A 24,564-nucleotide genomic window follows, 5' to 3' on the forward strand; every position below is an offset into this window, starting at 1 on the left:
CACTGGATTGATTTAACTTCTCTGTCTTTTTCCCCCCTGGTTCTTAACTGAACATAATAGTGTTTACCTATGGGGTTGTGTAGATAAATTATTTCAGGTATTCAAACCCCTTTACCCTTTGAAGATTTCAATGCTCTTATGTACCAAGCACTCAGACAGAAAAAACTGTTTGTATATGAGATGCAACTGTTCGGAAAAAATGGCATTTCCTTTCAGTGAAGGCAGCTCTGAGGAGGTCACTTTAATTTTATGATCTTCTTTACCTTCTTTCACTGAACCATAGAGCTGGAGGGCTCTCCAAGAGGTCACCATCTACTCAGTACCAGTCTATGACTTCCAGTACAGGTTGGATGTGCTCTGGGGAGATGTTTCTGGGCTCTCAGCAGCTCAGTCAAATCTTTCTGGGAGTGGCTACACCAAACTGCACCCAATCATCCGACTGACAACTCCTTAATTCCTTGAGGCTGTAATATTCTACAGATTTAAATACCTTAAAGAACGCAGATTTTAAAGTCAAGTTTCTCTCTATTAAAATTTACTGAGCTTCTGGCAGTTTTGAAGATAATGGGATTTTCATGTTGATTTTAATTACAGCAATATTTCCTGTTATTCTGCCCTAATTGGAACATTAGCTGGATATTTTAATAGTGTCTTAATCAACATGGAATTAGCATCATTATTTTAATAGCAATTACAATAACCAAAGCAATTGTTTCCAGGAAGCCTCCACCCACATTTCTTAACTTTCTAAACAGGAGTGCAAATTCAACACCATTTAAATTAAGACATGTTTTTCTAGGAACAAGGGATATATATTTGTACACACACACACAGAGGCTATGCAGTCAAGTATTCTGTGTATCATCTTTCAGAAAACATTGGCAGAAAAAAATAAGTCATCACTGGACAAAGGCCAGGCAAACTAACTGAAAGGTGATATTTATATTTGACTTATGGGATCGGATTCCACTACAATTTCCAACTTTGCAATGTGCTGTAGGAAAAATCAGCCTCCACCAATGTCCTTCTACAATTTGGGTGCTTCACAGCAACTGCAGTGAACAGTTTCTTTCCCCCTAGCCCCAGATATTCCCAACCCTGTGCTTCAGCAAGATGGTCTTTCACATTGACCAACACAACTGATTCGGGGGAGTGCTAAAGTCCAACTCAGTGAATTGATCTGAATTAAAGATATTCTCCCATTCTCTTTTTTATTTGCAAGTTTTTTATAGAGTTGTATCATTTTCCCAGTGCATTTCATGGTGCTTCATCACAGACAGGTGTGTTGTCTTATGTAGGAGGAATGATGCTCTTGGTCAGAGAACCCATCAGATTACTAAAACTCAGGCTTAGACTGTGCTTAAAGCCCACCCTAATACTATTTATTATTGCTATGACTATTATTATTTAGGCTTTGGACAGTGTTAGTACTTGAGAAAGCTACCTTTTTGACAGCTAGAGACAATAAAGTAAATCATAAAATAACACTGGAAGTATTTGAGGAAATACATTGCCTATTTCTGAAAAGAATAATTTAAATAGAATTTTTCCACATTGTTTCTGATTGTTTTATTATTAATTCCTGCATTTGAATAAATCATGAACTACCAAACAAACAAAACAGAGGAACAAAACCAAACAAACAGCTTTCTGAAAAACAGTTCTTTCCCAGACAGCTAAAAGCTTCAGTTGTGAATTTATATGTCCTAAGTCAAGTACTGTACATCGCATTATATGTACATGGTTGAGAAACCTTGTTCTGTTCACAAAATTACTTCCCATAATTGCTAGCAACTGTATGGTTTGTTCAATATAGCAAGTGTCTTCCCTTAAAAAACCCCAAGTTTATAGGTGCAACAGATGAATACATATTATTTTCCTCCAGAAGCAAAGCTCTGAAGTTTCACTGCAAAGTAAATAGGACAAGCTCAGTCATGCATAAAAGCATATACTGCTAAGCTGTCTTAAGTACCCTGTAGTAAAAAAAAAAAAAAAGATCAAATTTTATAGTGAGATAATGATCATGTATGAATTAATGCTCTGAAAAATGTCTTTGAGTACAGCTCTTCACTTTTTAAAGGCACGTAATTAGGACATTTCTCTTGAAGACAGCCATCTGCAGAACAGCAACAACTGTCTCAGTAAGTGGTTAATTTCAGAGCCTGCACATGACCATAAAAATGCTGTTATTTTTGCACCTTTCCAAAACAAGCACAGGAAAAGGCAGTCCTCAGTTATGCTTAGGTTCTGTATTTTTTAAAATTAGTTCAGTTATACTGTGCTGATAGCTTAATCAGCAGAAGGGCTGATGATAACACTGGTGAAAGTGAAGCAGGTTCATAAGAAGACACCATTTTTTTTATTAAATACATCTGAAATAAGTGGATAGCTTTTGTGCAGAAGGATCTTTTTTTTTTTTCAGTTCAGTTTTCCCTAAAATTAGCTTTTTGTGAAACACTCCAGAATACATAAGCTTTGTGTTGTCTCCTTTAAAATTGTGGATGTCTCATTACCACTTGGGTCATGGTTAGCTCCCAGACTGGGGAACTGACCTGACTGAATAACAACTGCCCCTGGGGTTTTGCTCCTGAGAATATTTTCAGTCAGATCACTTTCTCATATCACTTCACTATAGTCACAGAACATTTCTACTTGTATGGGCAGTGACAGGTCAAAGTGGCCAGGATTGGGACAGACGAGAAATAAATGCTTCATTTGGCATTTTTTGTCAAAATTCTCATTATAAGCATTTGACAGCTAATCTTCACATCTGTTGTCACTAAAGGAAAATATTTTTCCCCGTGCAATTGCTGCTGGCTGTGCCGATCCCTGAGCTCGCTCTGGTGAGAGCTGGATCCTTTGCTGTGCTGATTCACCTCACAAAACCAGCAGACAGCTATTCACCTTCTGGAGGATTTTCAGTGTTTATTTTTGAGGGTTTCCCCTCCCCACCATAGAGGCTTCAATTACCTGATGAAAGAGACCAGTGCAGACTATAGCTATCAGTCCCTTGGAGACAATAAACCACCACATTGACCTGGCTCCTCCTTGACTTTGCCCTCTGTCTGAGGAGTTTTTTAAAACACTGATAAAACACAGTGTCTTCTAAGAGATTTGATAACATTTTGGCTTCAAGAGAGCAGGTAACATCTTACCTGAGCATAACAATAAAGGCTAAGTCTGTCACCAAACACAGATGTCTCACATGCTTAGTGGGACTAATCTAAAGCTGAATTTTACTGACAAACCCAGGTCTGTCAGTGCTTGTGAACCAGGGAGGGTTTTTTCCATGGAAGTAATTAACTCAGAACTACTATTGGAGACAAGACATGGGGAATTTTTACATTGCTTAAACAAGCAAAGCAAACTACAGCTCAAGAACAGTATCGGAGTGAACTCAACAGGGCAGGCTGAATTCAGACCACCTCTGCCTGGTCTCAGCAACGGTTTTACAACCCCATTATGTATCATACACCTTATCTGCAATAATCTTTTGTGACTCCAAGTCAATTAAAGAGAAACCCTTATGTTTTTCTACAATGATAGCCTGCAGTGGTTACAAACTGAAACTGAAAATTGAGGTTCAAAGCACAGTATGAATGCAAAGAGGCAGGATCACCCAGCCAACACCACAGGGATGAAGCGAAGATACCACAGATGTTTTCTCCTCCTGCATATAAAATGTGAAGAACTGTAACACACATGGTTTCCTAAGGTAACTGGGAACTTTTGGGTTGCTTTTGAAAAGTGTGGAGCCAAAAAGAAAATCTCATTATTAAAGAAAGGAGAAAGCATGATGCTGTGGAGTCACACTTCATTAGACAGGCTTGATCAGGAATGGCAAGACACATACACTTGTATGGCAAGTCCAGAAAAATGTACCTGCCTTTAGGAAAAAAAACAATCTCTAGAGCTCTTTTTTATTTTTTAATGCCTATAACAACACTATTGGCCAACACAATCTTAGTGAAATGAAACAGCATTTATTTTCTTGCCTGTAACATGGAGGACATTCTGCTTTTCCTACCAAGTCAGTGCTTCAGGATCCTTAAAAGACTGTCCCAAAACAAATGCAATATGGTTATATAATATCTTTTTGTCAGCCTGAGTAAGAGCATCTATTAGCTGATTGTTCTGAGAATCATCAACAAAATGTCAAATTAATCCTTCCACAAAAGGTTGAGAAGATGGTGTAAAAGCAAAGTGATGGTGATAACAGATTTCTTAAACCAGTTAAAAGTTATTGATGTAATTCCTAATCTGATTTAAACCAATACAAAAAAATAGGACACTCGTAGTTTAAACCTAGTTTAGCTCATAAGTGAGTTAGTTACAGCTGAACTGTTGAAATCAGTAATAAGAGCCTCTACATGGAGATTTATACCAGTTTAACAAAATTATTTAAAATTTATATCCATAGTTAAGCTAGTGCATCTTTTTCACAGCTAAAATAGTACTATATGCATTTATTGTTCCTCTGAAAGGGTTTTTTTTTAGACAACTTTTTTTAGTTAGTGTATATTTAACCATCAGTTAGTCTTTTAGCTTTCTTGTTTGCATTTGTAACTTTGAGGATGTGAAAGCATGCACATTTTGAATCTGGAGAGACAGTGGAACAAGCAGCACTTCCCTGCACACTCAGCTGTGCACTGGGCTGCACTCAGAGGCTCATGCTTCGGTGGAGACATCTCTGCCCTTCGCCATCCCCTGCAAACTGTCTGGTCAATGCAAGATTTCTCATGTCACTTAAAGCTTCTATCTTCAGGGGGAATTTTCTGCATTTTCTGCTGACTGCTGCTTAGTACAAAAGGTCTCAAAATGGGCGCAGGTTTTTGGGGTCTACGCCCCATGTGGGACTGCCACCATGTGGTTTCCCGGCTGTGACATGTGGCTGCTGAGGAAACTCTGAGTCACTCTCTGCTGGTAAAACCTGTGGTGGACAAGAGGCCTCATCCTCCCCAGCTGCAAAGTGGTCACCTGAAATAACACGTGGGGCCAGCCCCAACCCACCTGCTAAAGCAGGTTCACCCAGAGCAGAACACACAGGAATGTGTCCAGGCGGGTTTTGAATGTCTCGACAACATCTCTGGGCAGTCTGTTCCAGGGCTCTGGCACCCTCAAAGTATCCTCATACTCAGATGGAACCTCCTGTACTTCAATCTGTGCCCATTGCCCCTCATCCTGTCATTGGGCACCACTGAAAGGAGTCTGGTCCATCCTCTTGACACTCACCCTTGAGATATTTATAAACACTGATGAGATCCCCTCTCAGCTTCCTCTTCTTCAGGCTGAATGGACCCAGCTCTCCCAGTCTCTCCTCAGAAGAAAGATGCTCCAGGCCCCTAATAATCTTTATAGCTCTCTGCTGGACTCCCTCCAGTAATTCCTTGTCCTTAAACTGAGGAGCCCAAAATTAGATCCAGTCCTCCAGACGCAGCCTCACCAGGGCAGAGTAGAGGGGGAGGAACAACCTTCCTCGGCCTGCTGGTCACACTTTTCCTAATACACCCCAGGTACCATTGGCCTTCTTGGCCACAAGGGCACATTGTTGACTCATGGTCAACCTGTTGTTGACCAGGACTCCCAAGTCCTCCTCTGAAATGCTGCTTTCCAGCAGGCCCGCACCTGACCTTTACTGGTGCCTAGGGTTATTCCTCCCCAGGTGCAGGACCCTACACTTGCCCTTGTTGAGTTTCATCAGGTTCCTGAGGGAACTGAGGCTGTTTAGCCTGGAGAACAGGAGGCTGAGGGGAGACCTTATCACTGTCTACAACTACCTGAAAGGAGGTTTTAGCATGGAGGGTGTTGGTCTCTTCTCCCAAGTAGCAAGTGATAGGGCAAGAGGAAATGGGACTCAGGTTGTGCTAGGAGAGGTTTAGATTGAATACTAGGAAAAAATATTCCTGGAAAGGGTTGTCAGGCATTGGAACAGGCTGCCCAGGAAAGTGGTGGAGTCACCATCCCTGGAGCTGTTTAAAAAGGCGATTAGAAAAGGTTCTTAGAGACATGGTTTAGTGCTAGAGTTAGGTTATGGTTGGACTCAATGATCTTCAGGGTCTCTTCCAGCCAAAATTACCCTGTGACTGTCTGCCCAGTCCTTCTTTGGGCAGGCAGGTGCCCTCAGCAGGACACCCTTCAGGAAGGACACCCACTGGGGAAGAGAACAACCTTGGAGCTGGGTGAGGACCCATCTCCTTGTCACTGCCCGCAGGGGACACCGCCGTACACAGCGGGGAGCACGTCCAACCGCACACACACACAGTCACACCCCGACCCTCACGCCACGACCCCGGCCCCGCTCCGACCCTCAGCGGGACAGGTGCGGAGGCCCGGCCCCTCCCGGCGCTGTGCGGCCGTCCCGGGGCGGGCCCGGGCCCGGGGGCGGGGAGGCGGCGGGGCGGGCTGGCCGCGGTGACCGAGCCCATTTTAGCGGCGGCAGCGGCCGGCGGCGGGAACGGCGGCCATGGCTGGGCGGGCGCTGTGGGCTGCGGGGCTGGTGCTGCTGGCGGTGCTGCCCGCGGCGGTGCGGGCCGACACGCCGGCCAACTGCTCCTTCGCCGACCTGCTGGGCGCCTGGGAGCTCCGCGTTTGGCGGACGAGCGGCGGCCGCCACGGCAACTGCTCCCAGGAGGGTGAGACCGCGGCGGCCCTGGCCCGTTCCTCTTCCCCGGGGTGGGCCCGGCCTCGCTGGGGGTGGTTCCCGTGAGGGAGGAGTGTGGCGGGGCAGGGGCTGCTCCGTGCTCTGAGGCCCTGAAGCCGAAGCGGGCGGCGGGAAAGCGGTGCTTGGCTGGGCCGTAGCGGCCCCCGCACCTGCGGGTCCGACCCGTGCTGCTGGGCTTGGGGCAGAAAAGGGTTAATTGGAATTAAACAACGCGAAACACTCGGTTTAGTCCAGCTCTGGGTGATCACTGCAGGCAGCCCTTTTACTCTTTCAGTTCAGGGGTTTTTGCTTGTATTTGCATAGGACTCAACTAGGCCTCTTTATGAGCACCACTGGCTCATGCCGGTTCACTTCTTCCTTCCTCACAGTTGCCTTTCCTCGCATCTCAGCCTCTCTGAAAGCCGCTGTTCCCAGCAGCAAAGTGTGGTTGTGCTTCTGCGTGACAGCGAGACAGCTCCTGGGAGGCCACCAGCTTTGGGAGCTTGCTGCCAGGCCTGGGGCCTGATAGCATCAGGAGGAATAGAAATACTGCTTCCCTCGGGGGGAATAATAGTAGTGGGGAGTTACTACTTGATCATTGTGTGTCAATATTACTTAAAAAATAGTTGATACTTTGCATCTTTCCAAATCGTCTGCTTTTTGATCAGATGAGGCTGGCGATGGAGGGTGTCAGAGCACGGGTGTGAAGGGCGGTGGAGTGACTGATACCTGGTCCCAGATGTGTTGCAGACGCAATGACACAGCTTCTGGCTCCTGTGTACCTGCATAGCAACTTATGTTTAAATAAGTTGATGTTTCCCAGTAACAGCTGTTCGGTGCTGTTGCTAATTAAATGTGCAAATACTGTCTAGCAGTGGAAAAAATGAGCATGTAGACCCACTGACAGGTAGGTGAAGCTCCTGAAGTAATGCTTGCTGGATGCCTTTTTGCAGTCTGTATTCAACAAGTGTATTTTAGTGTCCTTTGGAATAAAATGAATATTACAATATGCTTTATACTAATTTTTATTTTGATCTCTTCCACGCAATAATCATGCAATAATGTTTGTATTTCTTGCAGGGCCTGTGGAAAGAAAGGTGCTTGTGGATTTTCAGAAGTTAGATGTGGCTCAGGACAGTCTAGGCAACTATGGTTTTTTCACTTTGATTTACAATCAAGGCTTTGAACTCGTGATAAATGACTACAAGTGGTTTGCGTTTTTTAAGGTGAGTTAAGTTGGTGTGTTCTACATCACTGACTCTGGTTGAAATGACCGGTACCTTGGCTTCTTTTTAATCTGTATGTGTTACAGGAGGGCCATGGGAACACTTTAGCTCTAAGGTTTGCCTGCAGTATTTGATACAGGATGTTTTTTAACATGAGGAAACAGTTATCAGTGGTTGGGTAGGGAGCAGAGGGAGGGAAGAGGTTTATATTCCACACTGAGCATTATCTGAAAAAGCTGTTACAGATGCTGCTGCTTTTCCTTCTGGACATGCATAAAGCTTCACTAAGCTAACTCTCCCACTCACCTGGAAAATATATTTTTTTGATTTTTCTTTCTGACACCTTGGACCCAAGTGAAATAGCAAATTTTTTTCATCTTTCCTTAAAGATATTTTCAAATGCATGAAAGCTTTAGAAAGGGCATCTGCTCTCCTTGGTGGAGGATTTCTAGGGTCGTTAAATTTTATTCCAGAATACTGCTTTAAAATCTAAGGAACTTTCCTGCTGCCTATAGTTGTTCTTTTGGAATAATACTATTATCTCCAGTTCCTGTTAATTTGTTCAGATCAATCTGAAAACAGTCTTATAGGCAGGGGCCAGACAGAAGATGCACTTGCTAAGGAATGCTCTGCTGCTGTCCTGATGAGTGGTATTGTGAATCTGGAGGGTGACTAGAATTAATTTCTGCTACTTTGCTACCTGGGAGACAGATGTTTTGTGCAACAAGAATGTTCAGGTGATGAGTGCAGTCCTCAGCAGGAACATTGAACAAGTGTCTTGGTTGTTTCAGAAAGCAAGAACTTGTGTCTGGCTTCACATGAGTCAATAGTAAACACCCAGGCCTTGTCCAAGCATCAAATCTCTGAACCTTGGCTAGCAGTAAGTAGGGTGAAGAAATGACTTTTGCTTTAAATTGTCTTTCTGGGAGCTGTTATAGATGGTCTATTTCACAGCAACTATTTTTAAGTCAGTGTTTTCAGATGTTAAGAAAAGTGAGTGATCCATTCTTCCAGGAGAACTGTGATCCTTACTGAACAGAAATGACATACAGGGCTCTGATTTAACTGCAGCTTCTTCCCTGTTGACTGGAGCTCACTTAAGGGAAAGGACTGTACGTTGTTTCACAAAACTAGTGGTGGAGTTGTTTGCATGCTCTTTGTGAGTTAACCCCTGTAGTCAGCTAGGCATTACATGGCCTTTTGCTCATTCCACCCTGGTGGGATGGGGGAGAGAATCAGAAGGGTAAAAGTGCAAAAACTCATGGGTTGAGGTAGTGACAGTTTAATAGGTAAGGCAAAAACTGTGCACACAAGCAAAGCAATACAAGGAATTCATTCACCACTTCCCATTGGCTGACAGGTGTTCAGCCATCTCCAGGAAATCTGGGCTCCATCCTGTGTAACTGTTATTTAGGAAGACAGGCACTATGACTCTGAATGTCCTTTTCTCCTTTCTTCAGCTTTTGTAGCTGAGCCTGAAGTCATGTTATAGAATATCCCTTTGGTCAGTTGGGGTCAGCTGGCCCAGCTGTGTCACCTCCCAACTTCTTATGCAATCCCAGCCTGCTCACTCATGGGGCAGTGTGAGAAGCAGATGAGGTCTTGATGCTTGTGTAAGCACTGCTCCTCTGGAGACATTCAAAACCTGCCTGGACACATTCCTGTGTGATCTGCTCTAGGTGACCCTGCTTAAGCAAGCGGCTTGGACTACATGATCTCCAGAGTCCCTTCCAACCCCAGCCATTCTGTGATTCTGTGAATAAAATGCCCCTGTGTTACAAATGCTGATTTCATCACAAATCCAAAATAAACATGACACTATATGAGTTACTATAAATAAAATTAACTGTCTGCCAAAACTAGTGCACTCATGTAACTGTAAACTTTAAGAATGCTTTTGTTCAAGTATAAGACTGTCTAATGTAGAAGCAAAGTGTGAGAGAGAAATACCTGATTGATATTCTCACATCTGTACAAAGTAGTGACACTACGTTGTCATGATGGACACTCCTCACAGGTTCAGCAGGTGATGCAGCAAAAACTACAGGCTGAAGTGTGCTCTAACTGGGCAGAGTTAGTGTGAAACTTCTCAGGCAGGGACACCTCAGTGGGAGTGCCTGCCTCAAAAGGGGCAGGAATTGCAGCTTACCTGAGGACAGGGGAGCACTGTATTGTGGTAGTATTGTCCATGAACTCAGGCCTGAGGTGTTATCTCTAACAGGTATAATCCAGCAGTTATTACTGGCCTTGGTGGGTTCATCTGAGGAGAAATACAGTTGAACTAGTGGACTGGGAATTCTTAAGCTGATATTTTACCCAGAAATGCAGAGTTACCTTACAAACCAGTATGGTAGAGCAGTTGAAACAAGTATTGATTATCAAGCTGTTTTTTGAATGTGAGGAATTTAATCATAGAAGCAGTGAGTGGCCTGCTCTGGAATGTAAATGGAGCTGTTAGGCACCAACTTGAAGGTAGTTGAGAGTCACTGAAGGCTCTACTGCTGCTATCAACACCTTGTAAAATACATCCCTGGAAGATGAGCAGTTGACTCATAAGCACTGACCTTGTGTATTCCTCTGTGCTTATGAAAATGTAAATGCGTTGGTTTGCTAGAGTACTTTTAAACAGTATGCAAAAACTGTGTTATAGAACAATGTTGGCTGTAAGGAGCTTCTGGAGGTCAACTGATCCAACTTCCTGCTGAAAACAAAATAAGTTAAATATACACCTGAGTCGTAGCAATGCACAATACCTTGAATTTCATGGTCATGAATGTGTCTTAGCCCTTTGTAGGCAAATGGATTAATTGTTAGGTTTGCAGTTGCTTTTTGGATTTGAAAAACAACATGTTTGGCTCGTGGTTCACTAGTAGGGATTTCATCAACAAGATGTGGTTAAAGGCTTCTTTCCTTTAATATTATACAGAGAATTAGAGCCCAATTTGCTCACCCTCTTTATAGTTTTGCTGTGGAAAACAAGAGATTACCAGGATGCAAGTATAATGGCTGAGAAGCATAAGGAAATACCACAGCACTTACTAGGTGCATTTTTTGCTGCAGACAACTAGTTGACTTTGTTAGGCAACAACTTGCAATACTGTCTGTCTGCAAAACTGTTATTTCACCATTGTCAGTGGGGACCTGATGGGAAGAATTGGTTCCCTACGAACTGCTTGACCTTGTAACATATTTATATATGCATATCTGTTTACTTTTAATCCAGTAAATATTGCATTACATATGAAATAGAAATACAAAATATCTAATCCTGGTATAAACTAAAAATGTGATTTCTTCTATCAAATGCAGTTCTGGGCTGTTCCAGAACTTATTCATTCATTTTTTACTCTGAAGTTTCTAGGACACAAGTAATATACTCTGCTTGCTACATGCTTCAGAGGTTTTTTTGAAGGATTCTCTATTGTTTAAAGTACTCCTACCATTTGCACCTGAAAGTAACATAAACATAGTAGACTTCATTTGCTTGGTGTTGGTCATAACCTAGAAGCCCTTGGAGTAAAATAGAGTAAACCAGAGTGCTGATGGTTGAGGCCCTTTCTCCATGGAAATGCAGGAAGAGAAACAAAATTAATCTCTTAGAATATTGCTTAGCCCTGATTGCTATTGAGAATGTGGAAAGTCATTAGATGAAGTCCCTGTGGAATTCATGGGAAGGAATAATTATGTTTGCTGACAATCTCTTGCTTTACAGCAAGAAGGTATGGAATATGGAGTAATTGGCTATTGTTTTTACTGCTTGGTAAAATTACCTAATTTCACTCTGAAATAACCTTCCAATGTGAACACTCTTCAGGACTTAACAGCTTTATTCTGGAATTATATTTTTTTTTTGGTTCATGCAGCAGTTTGTGGTGATGGTTTCCAGAAGAAAGATTTCATGCTGTTGTGTTGTTTCAGCAGAGCAAAATTGTTAGTCTCCACTTTCAAAATATTCATTTTTATATTGTGGTTGTTATAATGTAATAATGAGGCAGAAAACTCTGAAGTTGATCTCATAGCATGCTTAAGAGTTCTGCTTTTCTGAAAATTGCTTACAGGTATACAGAAAGTCTTGCACATCTTCTTCCATAGCTGTGAATTTGGGCTTGTCAGGAAAGTCTTTGTTGCTTAAGGTCTGCTCATAAATTTCAAGTTCTTTTCATGTTCCATTAAAGTTAAATTTTGTCACTAGGATCCCATCATGGTTACAGGGCAGATAAAGAAAGCATCCTGATTTACCTACTATGATGCTTTAATAATTTCCTCATTCTGTTGTTGCACAGGGAGGGTGGAGTTGCTGGGCTAAGTGAACAGCAGAATTTCAACCAATACCTGACTTCATGCGTTTCAAGCATAGAAGCGCAACTGGTGCTAATTGAATTGCAGGGTATTTTTGCTTAAAGTTGAAGAATGAAGCTATGGGCTTGTCTAAATTGTGGCTTTATCAGAGCTATTGTAGTGTGTGGATATAGACACAGCTTGTTGGATGATGCATGTTTTAGTGAGGTTTTTAATAGCCTTTTGTTCCTGTGGCTTACTAAACAAACACCCACTAAAACTTTTGTAGGGCCTCGCTACATTTACAAGTTATTTGTTCTTTTACCTGGGGACTGAGAAGGTGACCAAAGGAGTGGATTGTGTGAGCTTATCAATGTCTTTTTTCCTCAGTTTGCTTTAATAGCTTGAGTAAAGATGCTCTGCTTCATTTCTAACTATCATTGTATGTAGACTTGTCCCTTGAGGTTCGTCAAGTTAAATGCAGCATTCTACTGCATTCTTACAAGTCATAGTTACTCTGCCTGGGATTTGTTTGTAGCACAAAAGAACTTGTTTGTTCATGGGGATGCTCTTGCTTCTTATTTAATGTGTGCTGCTGAAACATCCCTATAATGAACATGGGTGTGAAGTTAGTGTCCTGACTCTTGGCAAAAGCTTGAGCATGTGCTTCTGCTGGATAATATAATGATTCTGTAGGGCTATGCAAGATATAAGGCCTTAGATTTTTTTTTTTTTCTTCAAGAGATGGCAAAAGAGATAGGGACAGCATAACATAAAAAAAGTAGAGTGAGGCTGGAAAGAAAGTTGAGGCTAACTTGTTTCAATTATTTGATGGCTTTGTGGTATTTATTAATGTTAAGACTACTACTTTGAAGAGAGACAGATTCTCTCTGTCTGTTAAGCTAAGCAGTACTACTTGTGACTTTTGAGATGTCCTCTGGCAAGAAAAGGGAAGTCTGGCATTTTTTCATATGAAAACATTAGTGCTACTTCAGCAAAAATAAAGAAATAGACTACAGGATATTCCGCTACTCGTATTACTAATCTTTCCCATCTGACTTTGTGACATCTTTGTCACATGTTTTCCCCTGTTCCCCAACACCCCCAAATTTGGTTAAAACCAAGGACTTTGTTTCTGAAATAGCCAGCCTAGACAAGTGACCGTAGTTAATGTTTTAATTTCAGAAAGTAAAAAAAAAAAACATATATAAGAATGCATTTTATTCTGTGTTGCTAAAATAGAAGTGTTAGAGTTGCTATTGCTGTTTGATAATCCTGCAAATCAATTGAAAGTTAATTTCAGTCTTAGTTGGGCTCACTTAACTGGCAGTGTGCAACTGCCACCTCCCTGAGGTGTAAATCTGAAAGCATAAATCTCTAAATTGCAGAATGTTCCCTAGATGAAGGAAAATGCATCTGTAGTTGATATTTGCTTGCATTTTATATTGGCTAGCAAGATGAAGTGGTTTGTTCTGATAATACCATCTTTGTTTTTGTATAGTAGGGCATCTACAAGTCTGCAATTCTGTTCTAATTAAGAATGTGCTTTCCGTGTTAAAATGCATACTTGTAAATTTGATGACAAACACGTTAAGTCTTTCCAGCAGGGTTAATGTATAGGGTAGTTCTGCCTCCTGGAGCTAGAGTTGGCTTATTACCTGAACATTGCTTCAGTTGAGAACAGCAGGTGTAAAAGAGGATGGGATGGCAGCCTGTTGATGTAGCACTGCTGAATCCCTGTTAAAGTGTGCTGTGTCCAATAAGGTCTCTGTCCTTGCTTTCCTCTTAGGGAGATAAAAAAAATAAAGCAAGCTTTAAGCAATTACTTTTTTTTACTAGGACTATAATGGTATGTGCAATTACACTATGTCATGATGACCAACACAAAGACTTTACTAAAAGTTCACTGTATCAAGAAGTTTACCTAGGTTCAGGTATCTAACAGGAAGCCTTGAAATTTAGGTGCATGAAGCTTGCTAATATTAGTGTTGCTTGGCTAAATTTTGGCACTAGGCAAAGTCAGATAGCTCATTGCTTTTTTTCCATGAAGAGAAGTTCCAAGTCTTCCATTGTTTTGGTTCAATACTCCATGCTGATGAGGATCTGCATCTGATTGCTACAGGAAGCAGGTTTCTTCCTTGAGTATTCAAGTATTCAGATTGAAGGCCTGTACTTATCAAGAATAATTGTGTGTTGTCTTGTTATAATCTGTGGCAGCTTTTAGGTGGAAAACATGAGTAGGTATTAATTTACACTGTCATACAGAGCCAAATAAAGCACTCTCTCAGTAATTTACTGAGATAAAGTGAGTAACTTGTTGCTTTTGGCAGTGTCTGGATTTCTAGCAATTGTCTTGTGAAGACGGCATTTCTCAAGTCATCTCTGGACCTTACCCTTGATATTTGGCCAAGTGTAGTTATTCCTCATGCTGCACAATTTTGCACAGTAAGATAGGAGAAATAGAACAAGGTAATAGCTCAGCCTTCTAGTGCCCCCATGCTGCTCTGGTCAGCAAACATGCTTGCCTTGCTAGACAAGCAAGGGTGTAGATGTGATGCCTCTGCAACTTCCAGTCTGGGTACAAAGCAAATGCCCATTGTTCTAAAACAGTCAGAGAATTAACCTTTAATTTTATCCCTCTAATTGATAGACTTAATTATTTCACTCTGTGTTCCCCGTCAAATTCTCCCCAGAGCGCTGACATAGTCACAAATTTCCTAGTCCCTTTATTTACTTTGTTTTCCATCTTGAGGCACTGACATCACTGTAAGCCACCACCTTCTTCAGTGAAGAGGCCGAGCCAGCATTTCTGTTGAAACACAGCGAAAAAGCCTTGTACCATTGTACATGTGCAACTCAAATGGGATAGGATTTAATAAAGTATTGTTGGAAACTTGTATTCCATTTAGATGTTCTGTGTGATGAAAAGAGTAGAGTTAAAGTATTCGTTGTGTTGGGTTTTCAGGCTCCTGTGTAGCATAATACAAAACAGACTTTAAAATGTCTGGGACATTCTACTGCGAAAGAATTGCTCATCCAGGAAACTTAATGCAGCTGGGCAAAGTGTTAGTGCTAATTGTAGTATGAAGACACATTTTACTAAATATAGATAAATTTATTAGTCCTTTTCAGTGGTAAAACAAAGACTTGTGTGGCTGAATAAGGAATTATTAGGATTTGGGATTTGAATCTTTAGTAACACTCTGCTCACTACCAACTCCAAATGCATTGTTCTTGATGGCTCTTTTCCTATTGTCTCATTTTGATAGTTCAGGTTAAATTGTTTCTTGATGTTTTTCCACTGCAGCTCTAACTTAAACCAATTGCAGGATGGCTCATTTTCAGTTCTGACTTCTGAAACAGAAATGCTGTAGTACCATTCTCCCAGAGAGGTCACTGGGTGAGAAAATTGCTGTTCTCCCTGTATTTACTTTTCAGGCTGCCATGAGTCTTAGTTTTTCAAACTTCTGCAGCAGTCCAGGGTTAGTTTAACTAGTCAAGTATCTAGTGCAAGAAGCCACAGGGCCTTGAAGAGAAGGATCGGTATTAGGAGGTCGTCTACGTTTTGCCTAGGAAGTAACTGTTGAACCCAATTAACACCTGTTAGTTGATACTAATGCGTGCTTTGTTGCTAAGAGTGCAAGTCACAATGCATTAGTCTTCCTCTAGCAATTTGATAAAGATCTGTTTCTTTCATCTGCTTAATGTTTTCTTGGTGCTTCTTTATCCTGAAGTCAAACATGAAAGTGATTGGCTTGGAATGTAAGCTTGACCACTTCCTTTGAAACACAGGCAAGAAGCAGCTGGGTGGGTAGGGAGTATTGCTATGCTTACAAATGCATCAATTCAACATGTGCATAACCTCTTCACATTACAGTACAAAAAGGAAGGCCAGAACGTAACCAGCTACTGTAATGAGACTCTACCAGGATGGGTACATGATGTACTTGGCAACAATTGGGCTTGTTTTAGTGGACGCAAGATTTCTTCATCTCCCTCAGATGTTCACAAAAATGAGCTGCCTCTCCAGAAGCCCAGAGGAAGGTAAGGAACGAACAGTGACCTTTTACTGAAGTAAACCATTTGTTAACTGTGCTTCAGATTTCATCTAAAACCCTATGGTTCTGTGACTGAGGGCAAAGTCAATACCAGTGATAACATTGGGAATAAGCCTGAATGCACAAAGACAGGATGATGTGCCAGTTGCATCACACAGATGCTCCCTCAGTCTGTGGTAAAGGCCAGTTACAAAACTGGCATGTCTGAAGGTGGTGATATCCTTCTAGTTAGTCTGCCTCAAATCTCAGTAACCTTGCCTTGATCCAACAATTGCATGTTTCTTTGTCAGTACCTACCAGAAGACTGTTCTAGAGTTAGTTTCTCCTATATTCAGTATAGAGAACACTTCTACTTTTCTATCCCTGTCCTTTTCTTACTGTTTCATGTGGTTGCTTTTGTTTACAGTCTTTCAAGCAGACGTTATGTGCACAATTTTGACTTTATAAATGCTATCAATGCTCACCAGAAGTCCTGGAAAGCAACAATATACAAGGAGTATGAGAACTTTTCCCTGGAAGAACTAACAAGAAGATCTGGGGGGGTCTATTCCAGAGTTCCAAGGTACTGAGGTATTTCGTTTTGCTATAAACCCCACTGATTCAAAGAATCTGCTTGGATTTGTCCTGGCTCTTCCTAGCTGTGTTTTGGCTGGTAGTTCAGATGTTTAATCAAGTTTCCAGGCCTTCCATCTCATTTTCATTGTGTGCCAATGTATTTCTTCGTTTGAATTATTATTCTGACCATCTGTTGTCTCAAGCAGTTGAGACAAATAGGATCATATACCTGTTAATCTTGCCCAGTAACTCACTTCTGAATTCATATGTGCAGAGAAGTAGTTGGACAGACTCAGTTGTCATCTCACTCTCCTGTCTACCCATCAACTGCTTGCCTTAGTCATGAGCTTTTTGTTGACTGGCTTCCTGGTTCTGCTATTTCATAATTGCAATTAAAAACAACAGTGAACCACATAGAATCATTTTGGTTGGAAAGGACCCTTAATAACAGAATGTTAGTTGTTATGTGTTATGTTAACAGTTGGACTCTATGATCTTAAACATGAATAATAAAGATTTTCTAAGGGAATTCCCTGATTACTTCGATAATTTGCCATGTCTGCAACCAGGAGTAGAATGAAGCAGCATGTAATAGCCCTGAGAGTGCCTTCAGGGTCCTGCAGATCACATGGCAGAGAAATGGTAATGGGATGGACATGTGGTCCTCTGCATTAATTTGAGGACTAGAGTTCTTTGATCTGAAGTTTCCCTCTTAACAAATGTTTTACCTTCGTTGTATTTTTTTCTACTCTGATACTACTGTGGATAGGAATGCCACATACTTTTCCAAACCATAAAAATTATGTTTGTAGAGGAAGATCCTGCAATGCAATAAAAATTGTTTTGTATGAGTATTGTGCAGGTTATCGTGGTTTCACCCTATAGACAGAATCATACGATCATACGATCTTAAATGCAGTAACCTGTTGGGAAGCTCTATTGCACCATGCAGTGCCATGACACTTTTTGGCCTTCTTGTGCTCTCAGAACAGATTCCAGTGTCTGGTATTTGTGAATGGCACTTGGTGTGTGACTTACGAGACAAGTATCAGGTTATGTGAAAGCGGAATGCACAAAACCTGGCTTGCTGATACATGATCATCACTTGACTGCAAGTGGTAGATGAGGACAAGTAACATTCAATACTATTTCAATAGTCACAGTAAAAACTTGCTCCAGGGAAGTCTCCAGGGCAAGTGGTACTGCAGTTATTGAAACGTCTGTTGTGAGCTGTGTCTGCAATTAAACAGTCTGTAGTTGCTGTCAGTGTGTGCTGCCAAGGCAAGGTGCCTTCTGCAGTCAAATATTCTGCATACCTTGTGATGGTAGGAGTTACTTCACCACTTTGGATTGGTTCAAAATATTTGACCTCACCAGATTGTGGATACTTTGTAATATAGGTCACTCAGGGAGGGATTTGAGTATGTTTTGCATCCTGCTGAAACTAATCTCTTGAGATTGGCACCCACTCAGCTTAAATGGAGACTGTTTCAAACTACTTAGTATGAAGTGTGTGCAACTAGTAGAAGCCAGAAGATGACAACTGAGAGTTACATAATTGTTTTCTTTCCTAGAGTGTGGTATGTTACTCAGAAATATTTTCTTTTCTTTAGGCCGAAGCCTGCACCTCTAACAGACGAGTTACTAAAAAAAGTTTCAGCATTACCAGATTCCTGGGACTGGAGAAATGTGAGTGGTGTCAATTATGTCAGCCCTACTCGGAATCAAGGTAAAAAGAATTAATCAGAACTCTGAATTGCTCTAGAGCTCTTTTGATGCACTTCGTAATTTGCTGTTAACAAGATTTTTGTCTAGTGTCTTGCAGCTGACAGATGGTGCCTCTGCTATGAATAACCTGCAGAAACTGGGTGGAGCTCTGGTTGACAACACTGTGACAAAATAGGTAGTGGTGCTGGCTTATTCAAACAGCAGTGTCTCTTGCTGGAGTTCAAGCCAGTTACCACAGTGCCCTGCATAAAGACAGCTGTCAAGTTTTGTCAAACAGTCTCAGTCATGGTTTTGTGCATGCTGACAGAACTGATGTACCTTTAATTATTTCCCTAATTCCTGCTGATGGCAAATTACCATGCAGCTTTAATGAATAAAACCATGAAAATTGTTTATACGGCCTCCAAATCTTATCACCCTGATAGCCATTTAGGTAACTCCTGAAGTTATTTGCAAGAGGAGGAGTTAGTCACTGTGAAACCTGTGGACACTGATAATAGTTTTTACATGTATATTTTTTTCTTTACCCCTGTGGTAGTGTCTTTAGCTCAAAATAGACTTAAAAGTATACCATTCTGGTATATATTTATTCTATAGTGAGTGCTTTTATAGCACTGTGGCTGAAGATACCTGAATTGGATGTTTACATACTGGACGCCAGGAGTGGACTCAGTTGACATGTCCCTTCCCTGCTCCATCATTTCCAAACAGACTTGCATCTGCTGAGAGTTATCTGGTTGCAGCTTTGAGGGGAAGGGAACATAACATTCACAAGGTGAGGAGGGGATGACTTAAATCACTGGTCCCTCATTTATGGCTTAGTTCTTCTGCCCGATTCTGCCAGCTGGATTCCAGGTAGCAGAAGTAGCATAGGAAGTCTTGTGGGAGTTTCAGTTCACAAACGGACCCATGGTGTCGCTGAAAGATGGCAACAGGGAACCATACAATCCTATGTAGGTTCAAGTCCTGTACTTTCTCCTGGTGTGAACTGTCATCATCCCAAGGGCTCTTTTGCTGTCCAAGCAGTAGAACACTTGGTCACAAACTTACCCTTTCTCCATTGTGTTGCCTCAGAGTTTCTGTAAATGAGAACTAGTCTGTCGCTTCCAATAATAAAGCTGCCTACACTTTTCCTGTAATCTGAGAATCCATGCTGAGTATGTTAAATATCTGTGGAACATGCATTATGCTCTATTAAATAGCTTTCAGGCTTTAAAAAGGGAAAAAAAAAAAAAAGGAAAAAAAAAACAAAAAAACAAAACAAAAAAAACATATCTAGAGGATGACCTTTGCAAAATAGTGCTGACACACAAAATAAGTCTTACTGGTGATAGCTGGTATGATTTTTCTGAGGCACTGCATATCAGTGCTTCATTAAAATGATGGTATTAGAAAGTCTTAGTTGTATATCATTAAGGTTATTAGAGTATTAATTAGAAAAGTCCATGGATGAGAAGTCTGCAAGCAGTAAGATGCAAAGTGTCTGGCACATGTAGAGTGAATTGTATGAATTACAAGATCGTAGATTCCCAGATCTCACATGCTTCTGGAGTCACTGCACTTTACCCAAGGAGAAAAAAATAAGTTATCTGAAGTGGAGAAGAATTAAAATAGAAGTGTGCATTCTCTGTAGAATACCGTGAGGAATGGCAGGCTTCATGCAATTGTATTTCTCTTGGACTGTAATACTGACAGCGTGTAAGCATCCCTGCCAGCATTTGCTGTAGTCAAGGAAGTGAAGATTGAGTTCTCAGGTTGTTTATAGAGCATCTTTGTCTTTGAGCCAAGAGATGTGTTGTCTTTGAAGACAGACCTGTCATTGCTTGTTATCAACTTTACAATGAGGAGAAGAGGGAAACCTACAGATTTCAGACTCTTAACTGCCTTAGAGCATGGTTCCAATTTCTTACTGACTTCTTTCTGCAAGCTTTTTCTGCAAGTCAAAGTAGATGAAAAGCCTGGTCAGCTGATTCTTCACTAGGTGTGCTGTGCCTCCTGCTTACTCCTCCTAATGTAACAGCCTTTGCAGTAGAGTGAGTGGAATTTGATGTGGCTGAAGCTTTGACTCTGGAAGAGAATTTGTGGAAAGTTTCAGAAGAGTAACAACTATTCTTGCAGCTGCGGGCTCTCTGCTGATGTAGTGTGGTTGTCATGCCATGGACCTCACAGATACCACTGTGGTAGCAGGAAAGAAGTTTAGCAACCACCACAGGAGGCTTCAGACTGAAATGGTTGTGTTAATTATATTTTTTTAATGTTTTTGCACATAAAATGCAACAAAGTGTTCTGCAGCATGGCCTGTCTTGGATGCTGTGACTGTACAGTGAGTGGGAGGCACCTTTCACTGCTTCAGTTTTCCCTGCTGGGTAAAGAGCGTTCATGTTCAGGCTGATTTTTGTCCCTTCTCTTCAGAGATACATCTGAGTGAAGGTGCAATTTCACAAAGTCTTGGTTTTGTAATAGCTTTTATACACCTACACAGTTCAGAAGAAAGTATTTTGTTTTGTTCCTCAAGCCTCCCTCATTTTCATAGCTCTGCAATATTTGGCTTACCCACTGCCAGGAAACAAAAAGAAATTGGGCACCAGGGTGACAATCAGTAGATAAAATAGGACCTCATGCAAGTAATTGTCCTTCCCTGTGATGCTTGTCATTCCACTTCCAAAGGTTTTTAATGTGTCACAGGAAGCTCCAAGGGAGTGAAGAGGCCTAAAACTAGAAGCAGTGCTACATTTTGATGCAAAAGTTAGGAGACTTATCTTTCTGCCAGGAAACAGGAGGGAAATTAAGGTGCCTCTGAAAAAACAGCATACAATTACATGCCCTTGAGAAGTAAGGGGAGCTGGGATTAATCCACTATATGAAACCTATTATTTATACCGCTAGACTCTCCAAAGTCACATATTTTAGTGGTAGCTCTAAAGGTAAATATTTTTTAACTGGAAATTCCAGTATTAATATGTTGGTGAGTTGAAATAGTCTGGAACAATATTGTCATCATTCACTTAAAATAGTTCATTGCCCCTTAGCACATGTACTCCATAAAGGGTTATAGTCTGAGGCAGCAGGTTATTGGCCTTCTCAGCTCTGGTAATGTGGTCCCTGTAGGTTCATTCTAAAGGAATAGCCTAGCTCTTTAATGGTACTACTGGAGAACACTGAAGAGCAATATATTGTCTCTTATTCTTGACTAAGTTCAGTGTTCCTTCAGAAGTTGTTAGAACTGTTTTTTGAATTGCATGTTTAAAAATCAAATGTATATTTAAAGTTTTTGTTCTATCAGTGTTTAACTTCTAATCACTGTCTGGTAGGTTTTGACTCTTTTTGGTGTTCTTTAGCAGTAGTTGTACATGCAGGTGACTTACTGTGTGTGTATATATTGACTGCTTTTCATGGTTACTTTTTCTCCTCTCCTCAGGCTCATGTGGCAGCTGTTACGCATTTTCCTCCATGGGCATGCTAGAAGCAAGAATACGTATCCTCACAAACAACACTCAGACACCAATCTTTAGTCCCCAGCAGGTTGTGTCTTGCAGCCAGTATTCTCAGGGTAAGTATGCTGGTGTATACAAACATAACTTTCACTAATGATCATGTGGCAGAAGGAAACTGTATGTTAAAAAGTTCCATGCCTTCCCCATCACCTACCATTTAGCTTCTTCATCTTTATAGTACTTCTTTTTTTTTGTAAGATTGGAGAAAATATTCCAGAGTTGTCAGCCCACCTTACTGCAGAGTTCAGATTGAACCAGTAGTAGGTAGCCTGATGCTCAAGATGTTGTTGGATTTTTAGTTAGATCCACCTGGGAGATGGGGAATATCTAAGGGATAGGGCAAAAATAAAGCTAAATTGCAATGCATATAGAAAGTGTGGGACTAAGTATCCTCCTAAAGCATATTCAGAGGGAGGATGTGCAACTAGGGAGAGGGAGATGAGCAAAAACAGCCATTAAAGCTTTCTACTTGGACAGTACCCGCATTAGGACAGGTCTTTTTATTGCACATAACTAATTGTTTTTCCTGATGGGAAGTATCAGGAGCAATTGGATGAGAAGGTGGTTCATGCATTAGTGTTCCCAGTATAGCTCCCACCAATGTGATTTTTGTCTTGTGTGTTTCAGAAAGCCTGCTGTAGCTAACTGGAAATATTAGTGTTGTCTGGGTCCCTGCAGTTTGTGTTCAACACTGCATCTAGAAGTATTCCAAAACATTTGAGTGGGAAATTCTCCCACCTCAGATAACTCTCCAAAGGAATAAATAGATGGTTGTTTTTTTGTTTTTGTTTTTTTTTTTTTGTTTAGGTTGCGATGGTGGCTTCCCATACCTCATTGCTGGAAAGTATGTCCAAGACTTTGGTGTGGTGGAAGAAGACTGCTTCCCTTACACAGCCCAAGATTCTCCATGCGTGTTCAAGCGCAGCTGTTACCACTACTACACTTCTGAGTACCACTATGTTGGTGGTTTCTATGGAGGCTGCAATGAAGCCCTGATGAAACTTGAGCTTGTTACGCATGGGCCAATGGCTGTTGCCTTTGAGGTTTATAATGATTTCATTAATTATAAAGAGGGGATCTACCATCACACTGGGCTGCGGGATGACTTCAATCCTTTTGAATTGACCAATCATGCTGTCTTGCTGGTGGGCTATGGTACAGACCCACAAAGTGGTGAGAAGTTCTGGATTGTGAAGAACAGCTGGGGCAGCTTCTGGGGAGAACATGGTTACTTCCGAATCCGCCGGGGCACTGATGAATGTGGAATTGAAAGTATTGCAGTGTCTGCAACTCCTATTGCAAAATTATAAATGCAGAGGTCTTCATCAATCCAGTGCCTTGTCCCCAGCCATAAGAACATACTGGTTTTTAGAAACTGCAGGTAAAATCTTTCCCCAGCTTGTACAGGGGAGCTTTAATGAAATTTTCCAGAACAGAGCAGTTTCCCTAGGTGAGAGGTTGAAGACTGTTTGCTCTGTGCGCTGAAAGCTTGCTCTCAAGTCTGACAGTAGATCACTAAGAATGCAATGGCAGTTTTGGTAATCATGGTGATAGTTATTCATCACTGGAATAACTTTACTCACCAGTTAATTTTTTGTTGTGGATCATCATGAACTTCAGATCTCAGAGGGAAGCATCTGCTTTGATAATCTGTAACTATGAAAGGACACTGTAGTGCCTTACTTCTCAGAAATCAGGAAGTCACTGCAATTTAGAACATTACTGTCTTTTGGGGAGGGAATAGGCAATCACACTGATTAAAAGGAAATTTTAAAGCTTTAACTGTCCTGAAAAAACTGCATGTCAAACACTTAGGACAATAAAAATCAATTTTATATTTCAGGATGTTATTAAATGTTCCAGTTTTGGATTTTATTGCTGCGCTTTGCAGTTGATCATCTCAGAGTTCAATAAAAGTTACCATGCTCCTATACGAGTTTGTACTTGTGGAAGTAGTTGGTTCATTATTTCAGTATTTTGTCCTAAATTTTGAACTTTCTGTCAAGAACTTTGTACTTTAGCAGGATCTAAACTGGTGGAGAAGGAGGATAAGAGAGGAGAAGAAGAGGAATCATCCAGCTCAGGCCAAGATTCTCATGACAGGACCAGGAGTCTAGTAGTCCTTGCTGTGGTTATGGGACAGTTCATTGAGTAAATTGACTAATTCCCCAGTAATCCTGCTTATATTCTCTCTGTTAATCTGTTGCCATATTCCTTTCAAATATACAAGGTAGAAAAATAGAGTTGAGGGTGGATTGCAAGACTTGGAATTAACTTTTTTTAATGTAACTCAGCTGCAACACAGGACTTGGTTAATGCAGCACTCTGCTGTTCTTCACATGAATAGATTGGAGTGGCTTAGAGACGAGTCCTAGTTTCATGGGTAGAAAATGAATTCTTTGGTAATCTTCTGTTTAAAATAATGTGACAAAAGTAATTAATATTTTTATATACAAAATACAAGCTTTTTCCTAGGGTACAAGGAAACATAATACAGAAAAGTGGAACAGTTGTCTGTTTTTAATCAAAATATCCCATTTAATGTCAAAGGGAAAACTCCCTTTTTAATATCAGAATCTCACAAG

At 41.1% G+C, this 24,564-nt stretch overlaps 1 protein-coding gene across 1 annotated transcript; it reads left to right on the plus strand.

The window, feature by feature from the left end:
• Positions 1 to 6,398: 6,398 nt before the first annotated feature.
• Positions 6,399 to 23,927, plus strand: CTSC (cathepsin C). Its single transcript, XM_082076327.1, has 7 exons — positions 6,399 to 6,632; positions 7,721 to 7,866; positions 16,022 to 16,188; positions 16,609 to 16,764; positions 18,371 to 18,486; positions 21,904 to 22,035; positions 22,787 to 23,927. Exons 1-7 carry the CDS (start codon positions 6,464 to 6,466, stop codon positions 23,287 to 23,289), a joined length of 1,389 nt encoding a protein of 462 aa, XP_081932453.1. The 5' UTR covers positions 6,399 to 6,463; the 3' UTR covers positions 23,290 to 23,927.
• Positions 23,928 to 24,564: the final 637 nt, after the last annotated feature.

Source organism: Streptopelia decaocto (genome assembly GCF_964273445.1).
Source record: "Streptopelia decaocto genome assembly, chromosome: 1".
Classification (NCBI taxonomy): domain Eukaryota; kingdom Metazoa; phylum Chordata; class Aves; order Columbiformes; family Columbidae; genus Streptopelia; species Streptopelia decaocto.